Source organism: Stegodyphus dumicola, chromosome X1, assembly GCF_044657685.1.
Source record: "Stegodyphus dumicola isolate Sdum_Otavi_A_Nest chromosome X1, ASM4465768v1".
Classification (NCBI taxonomy): domain Eukaryota; kingdom Metazoa; phylum Arthropoda; class Arachnida; order Araneae; family Eresidae; genus Stegodyphus; species Stegodyphus dumicola.
The window spans coordinates 228,021,114-228,028,715 of NC_140780.1; the positions used below are offsets into that span (position 1 = coordinate 228,021,114).

Below are 7,602 nucleotides of genomic sequence, written 5' to 3' on the forward strand. Positions count from 1 at the left end.
CTTTCGTGACTTGTTAGACATTGGTTAAGCAAGGCGAGCAAGGCTTTAAATCTCGTATTTTATGGAACGTGAAACTTATGTTTGAAACCAAAGTTTATAAATCATTCACTGAGCCCTATATTTTTGTCCGAAAATGAAGTTTTAATCTCTTTGCTGTCAAAATTGTGTAATGAACGTCTTCAGTCTGTGAATTAGATTTGTTGGAGATTTCACATGCATGAAAATTTTTCTTTAATTAATGATCAAAACTCTAACTCACATTCATCCTTAACGTTTAAAGAACGTGACTCTTCAGTTGCTTGTCTTTCACTTTTACATTAATGTACGACATTAAGGTTTTTACATGTTGTCATTTCGTTGGAACATACTCGACGAAATATTGACATCTAAGTACTTGTTTCTGTTAATTTCATTTTTGTATACGCAGTAGAAGAAACTGAATTAAAAAAACTGAACGGTTTACTTATACTGTTCCGATTTCTGACGTTAATGTTTGTCCTTCTGGGTTTGAACGTTTAGATAAGGAAGATGATCGGTTTGGAGAAAAAATAACTATAATATATTGAGAAATGTACTTTACTTAGGTCTACTTAAAAATGCTTATAGGATGGAAAAGAATTAACACAATATTCTAGTCATATGCCATTCTTAATGGTTGAGCTCAAAACTATACAATACAAATTTGAAAATGAAAGCTACCAAATAGCTTTATTTGGACTTTGTTTGAAATTTCAAGAAAGAGGAATCTTGAGTCAATAAATCTATTCTTTATCTGAAGCACTGAAATATTTTATATTTTTCCTAACGTGAAACGCGTTGAACTGCTAATTTACAACTTTGCTTATTGCGATTTATAGTATAAGGTTTGCGTGTTTAATTTTCTGATTATACTAAAATTGTAAAAAATGTATATTCAACATTCAGGTCTGTTGATGACATCGATATTATACCTGGAGCATTAGGCGAATATCATGAGAAGGGATCGTTACTTGGACCTACCTATCTTTGTCTCATTAGCAAGCAGTTTCAAAACCTTCGAAAAGGCGACCGCTTCTGGTTTGAAAATCAGAATCAAGCTGGATCATTTACAGAAGGTTAGTTGTAAACGAGCTTTTGTAGTTTAAGCTTTCAATGCTATTTTTTTCCTAGTTTAAGATATTAATATAGATCATACAGAAAGCAGAATTATATAAAATTTTTATGTATAATAACTCGAATAAAAGCAGTATTTTTGATTACTTCCTTTCTTTTAAGGAAATGAATTTATATAGAAGGCATGTATATATATATACAAAACGGGTGGCCATAATTAAACTGACAGTGCTCACAGTGTTCTGTAGCGCGATCTATTTGCGAGAATGACGCCACATTTTGTAGGAAGATTAAACAAGACGGGGGACGAAGGATTCCGCGAAAAAAAATTAGTTCCCAAAGTCACCGCTAGGGGGATATTTGGCGCTGTGTAATAGAAAATAGAGTGTTAGCAAATGCAAATCAATACGGAAATTACCTTTTATTTTGCATTCAAATAAGTTTCAATGTGGCTGCCGTTGTTGTGGACCACATATTGCATTCTCTGCACAGTATGCACAACAGCAGACAGTAACATGTCTGCAGGAATCTCCCGTACAGTCCGTGATATGTTATCCTTCAACGTAGCCAGGTCCTGGACCACTCCTTGATAGACCTTGGACTTAAGGTAACCTCATAGCCAGAAGTCGCATGGGGTAAGATCAGGCGACCAAGGTGGCCATGCAGTTGTAAAGTAGCGGCTAATGACTCTTTCTGTTGTGAATTTCTGTCGTAGCATATGTTGCACCCGTACAGCAACGTGTCCATCTTGCATGAAAATGATTTCCCCCAGGCATTGTCTTTGCTGAAAAGAAGGAAAGACTTGCAGATACGGCCGAATTCTGTCATTTCTTTTTTATTTATAGTTGGCCCATGTTTTTACTGAATTTAACAGAAATGAAATGAGCATTGTAGCTCCTTCTCCTTGAAGAGTTTTTACATCGGTATCTCTTGAAGACAGCAAGTAACGGTAAATTTGCAATAGCTAAGCGCAAGGTGAAAACTGACAAAGCATTTAGAAGAAGCCTTTAAGGTAGTCAAAATTTTCGGTTCTTTATTGAAACTTTAATCTGATTGGTTAAACAATATCTGTAGTACAGGGTTAAGTAAAATAGTATGATACGGATTAATTGTGAAATAACGCAGTTTTGATTAATATGTTATAAACAGTTACTACTATTTTTAGAACAGAAAGAGAAAGTATTCAAATTAAAATGAAAAATAAAATGAGTTACTCCCAATTAAAATTAGAAATTTGCTTTCATATTTTTTATCTAAAATTTACATCTACATGTCAGTGTGTTTGTGTTTTAATGGCATATTATGATGAAGACATTAATGGTTCAGAGTGCATTCTTTATCTCTAGAACAACTGAAGGAAATTTATAAAAGCAGTTTTGCTAGAGTGCTTTGTGATACATCAGATGCACTGATGACAATACAAAAGTTTCCATTCCTGTTGCCTTCCGATGAGTAAGTATTTTGTAAGAGAGAATTATAGTTCTTCCTTTTCAAAAGTATAGATTGCTTCCTTGTTGTAGATAAATTATTCAATGACTTGAAAATTCTTTCACAGCTGAGAGTGTCAAAAATAAATACGCGAAATTGATATACTTTTTATTGATAATGTGTTAAGCTGTTATTTCATTTGTAATATTCAGTTATTGATTTCTTATATTATAAGATTTTTCTTCCCTGGTGTTTACGATTATCTCCAATTATATGTTGTTTTTACATGAGTTACAGGAAGGTGGAAGAAATAAATTTCACCCTTGCTTTATTTTTCCTATTTTTTACCTATATGCTGTAAAGATTGCAGCCTGTATTTAGTTTAATTTAGCAGAATTTAAACAAGGTCACTCCTTCCGAAGACTCTGCCAGCCAGGGCCGGATCCAGGGTTGTGCAGCCTGTTCTGCGTCATGGGGCGCCGAGCGTACAGGGGCACCAATTCCTGTTAATAAATTTGAAAATTCTTAATACAGCTTTAGCATGCTGTCAAATGGAATACAATAGAATGAAAAACTAGCCGAAAACACCACAAGAGGCTAAACTCCTCCGGAACTGAAGAAATTAAACCAGTCAAAAAGAGGCATTGTGCTAAGGACTTATAGCATTATTATCCTTTATCCAAATGCTATTTTTGTGTAAAACCGCCTTAAGTAACATGAATTTATTATTTCTTACTTTGAATTTGCACGGTTCATCCCTTAGGGTCTGACAAGCGCAGGTGAGATGAAACAACAGTGTGCCATCTACCATTTTTAACCCCGTACAGTTTTTACCTTCTATTGCATTTTAAATATACATTACATCGAAAAACATACTTGTGTGCTCTGTTGAGTGTTAAGCATTTGTACCAATATACGATATATACAAGGGGGCACCAAAATGATTTCGTACAGGGCGCCGAATACCTCGGAGCCGGCCCTCCAGCAAGATTCTTTACGAAAACATGAAACTTGCAATATCTTGAGCACTTGAACACACCTTAAAGTTTTCTCAGAATTACTATAGATTAATTGCTATTACATACTTCTTACAGGGTGTTCCGAAAAGTGATTAAATGCTTATTTTTTTAAATATTTTTTTTTAGATTACGTACTTTCAATAACAGATTTTTTAACGTCAGGAAGATAATTTTATGTGAGAATTTTCATCATCGGAGAAAAAAGAATTCCGTAATTGTGCACTTTAATTTTCATATGGTTCCCGTAAAGAGAGTTCCCTCCCTATTAGAGAAATAGTCATTACACTTTAATGCAAATCGTTGGACCTTACTTCCAAAATTCTTTGAGATATGAGCAATAGATATTTTCTCGTGGACAGTAGCAAGCTTAATGCGAGTACTGTTTCACGCAATGCAAAATCTTTAATCGCGAAAACGGACATCATTTGATTTAATCGCTCTCTAACTTTCTGGAATATTCGTTGAAAAGAAGTTAAATCTACATATTTGTTTTCCAATATTGGTAAGAAATAGTAACCCAGCTAGTGTAGCTGTCAGCCGTAGCTCCATCTCCCTACCACAACGTAGTTAATTTTTCTCATTGTCTGTCCCAAAAATGTTTAATACAGCTTTCTGAATTTCCTGAGTTTTCTTATAACCGCTTTCTGAATTTGCAGGTAAAGGTACGGAACTATGTTTAATTTATTAAAATTTAATGAATACTTTACTAAATAGAATTTTTGCTTCTCGTGGGTTTATAAAAGTTAAATTTTATACTCATGGAATACAAAATGGAAACATTTTTGATAAAATTCAAAACCTTATTTTGAGAAGATTTGTTAGTGTAAATACTTGTCTAAAATCCGCATTTATGGGAAAAGATGTCTGCAGCCAACTGTATTGAGTATCATATATAGGTCTTCAGAATTCGGACTTATATGCTGGTACAGAATTTAGTACGTGAATTAATGGAGAACAAAATTAAACATTAGTAACTACATAACAATATTTAATCAATTTTAAATTGCATTACCCTATGGCTATAGCTCTGAATATTGATAAAATTATTAAAGTGCGAAGGATGGGAAAAGTGAAGATAACGTACTAATGAGGAAAACTTGATGTCCTCTCAAACGAAAAGAGCAAATTTAAGAATCAACGCAATTTGAAGGCTAGTTATAAGGTTAAACTTAAGTTGCCTTAAATTACTCCGAAAGAATGATTACACCGAAACAAAAATTCCTCTTTCAGGTCTGAAGGACTTCAGATCTGAAAGAGAAACTTTTCTTTTGGCTTCTGTTGCATTCTCATAGCTCTGAATGGAAACAACAGTAAAATAAAAGGAACTAAAATTTATGCTTAGTAATCAACCGCGAAAACGGGAACTTAACAGCTCAGAGGAATGTCGGTCACTACCAGAAGATTTGCTTGAAGTTTCCTGGCAATGTCAGTCCTCATTCTCCTTATTCAAATTCTTGTGAACTTGTCTGATTTACATATGTTGGTTGTAGAAAGCAAAACAGTAAGAGAAGAGGACAGATTTTAACACAAGCAAACTTTTAAATTAAAATAAACCTTTCATAGTGGCTTTATGATGAAAATGAGAAGCAAATGTGATATTATCATTGTAGCGTATTGTTATATAGTTTAACAGTAAGACATTCAGTTTTAATTAACAAGAGTTACATTTTGATATTTCATGCAATATAATTTTTTATATTTTTTTAACTGACGGAGAGAGTTAATTACAGTCTTTAATTATTTACTTTCTACTTTTCAGAAACCCCATCATAAAGTGTAAAGACTTACCTTCAATGAATATGTTCTTGTGGAAAGAGATGTGAAAACAAAATTCTAGAAGAATATTCGCTAATGAGATTTACCTTATTGTGTCGAATTCTTCAGATATTGAACAGCAAAGAATTATATTCTGCTTTTAATTTCAATGCTTAATTGATTATTTATCAGTAATGTTTGCAAATATGCTGCAAAATGTTTGATCAGTAAATTAAAAGTAATTTTAAATTTAAGATCTAATACATGATAGTATAAATGATAAAAGGTTAAACAGAGTGTTATAAAAGTACTACATATAAGCTTTGTATCTTAAGCATGTGTTTCTAAAGGTGTGCTATTGAAATCCTGCTTAAACAGGAAAACATCCCTCATCAAAATAGGTTGGTATGACATTACGTTGCATTTATATTTTGTATACTGAATTAAGCAGTTTGGTATAATTAGATCCACAAAGCAACCGATTTATTGAAGTTTATAACATATGTTCTTGGTCCCCCTTATCTTGCATTTTAAATTTTTTCATTGCTTTGTATCACTTTACCTATTTTCTTTTGCTCAATCAGTTAGCAGCAGTTCTTGTGAGTAACAAGTGCAATTTCTACTTTTGCTTTTTAATCTAGTAACATGCCTTTCATAATTAATAAAAAGGTAGCATGATGCATTTTAAAGGAGAAGAATATAACTTATTTATATTGTCATTAACAGTTATAAAAGTAAATCATATTTTCTGGCAAGTAGTGTTGAGATGATTGAGCTTAGTCCCCCCCCCTCCGAAAATGATGTAGTGAATGAAAATGAACATAACCTAAAGCCTGCGTTACCAGTTGAATAACCGTGTCAGTAGCATATCTCATGCAGAAGTTTCCATATGTACAAAAATCTAGCATTGTGAAAGTAAAGCTTCTATAATCACGGAAAAGGTTTTCAGTACTCATGCGTTTTACACTTGATACGAAGTTTCAGCAGTGTATAACTACTTAAATCATATTAGAATTTAAATATTTTAATAACAGATAACAGTTTTTCTATACCAAATAACAGTTTTTCTATTCCAACAGTTTAATAGTTTTTCTATTCTAAGTAATATATCTGTAATGGCTTGAGGTTTTGAACACAGGACCTCCTGTTTTGAAAGAAGCTAATTTTACCTATTAATATACCCCTAATATGTACTTAACGATGCGACTTAAATAATTTATCTTAATTACACGACTAACTGGGGTACGTGCTCTGACTGGATGTTCTGTTCACACTCCCTACATCTGTCTGGAACCGGTTATGACTCGACCACATGGAACTTTAGAAGGTGGCAACTTACTCTCCAAGTATTCTGCTCTACTTGGATGGCACTGTGAAGCTAGAGATGCGATTGCGATCTGAGGCCAAGACGTTTGCTGTTGCGAAAGGAGAGGCCGCTTTTACGTACTAAAGTAAAGATGTTTCGAATGATTTCTAGTTGTCTAGGCAAGACGGATGATTCGATTAGACTGTTTTTGTGACTATAAAATCTAGTACATGACACTATACCAACTTTTTAAGTACCATAATTATGCCTCGCCATAAAGTTTTTCAGCATGATTTGGCTTACGTTTTGGCAATTTAAACTTAACATTCTGCTACCGTTTAAAGACATAAGTACCAAAACTTATTCTTCTATAATTTCTTTCCTTTAAAATCGATGAATATTTTTGTATTGCGTTTGAAAGTACCCTCCATTAAAAAATAATTTATTCGTGCTATTTTAATGAATGAAAATTCGGTGAAGGAATAAATGAGTGTTCACAGCACTTTCATTGTATCTCATATATGAGTTACTTTGTACATGTATTTATTTGAAATCTTTGCAACGATCTTAAACGTTTTAGTTTTTAATAAAACTATGTTATTACTACATAGCATTTGGTTGTGTTTCTTTAAATGATCATTAATTTCCAGAAGTTTCATTTACTATTAAGTAATAAGTATGCAGAGATGCTCAGTACTTCACTTTATATCTGTGTCATAAAACAGTGTTTCCTAAATTTTTCATTTCATGGAACATCTCACCGGCGTAAAAAATTTCACAGTGCACTTCATAAGTATAAATAGTATCAGAAAACACTAAGAGAAAACTTACAACGTGATAAGTTTAATTTATTTTATACCCGGGATTCAATTAATTCAATTTCTTTCAAATATTTCTGTATTACAATGCATAAAGATTCCAGCTTGGCATTCATCTTAGATAAATCACTTTATGCTGTCATAAGTACGAAATCAACGAAACAAATTGAGTAAAAGTACCTAA

The 7,602-nt window shown here is 32.8% G+C and overlaps 1 protein-coding gene across 1 annotated transcript in view; it reads left to right on the forward strand.

The window, feature by feature from the left end:
• Nucleotides 1–7,210, forward strand: part of LOC118205098 (immunomodulatory peroxidase-like) — a 143,994-nt gene extending 136,784 nt beyond the window's left edge. Inside the window, exons 15-17 of the mRNA XM_085808731.1 lie at nucleotides 925–1,094; nucleotides 2,439–2,544; nucleotides 5,299–7,210. Of these exons, the coding sequence (XP_085664857.1) occupies nucleotides 925–1,094; nucleotides 2,439–2,544; nucleotides 5,299–5,362 (340 nt within the window). The 3' untranslated portion in view covers nucleotides 5,363–7,210. The remainder of the gene's footprint in view (nucleotides 1–924; nucleotides 1,095–2,438; nucleotides 2,545–5,298) is intronic.
• Nucleotides 7,211–7,602: the final 392 nt, after the last annotated feature.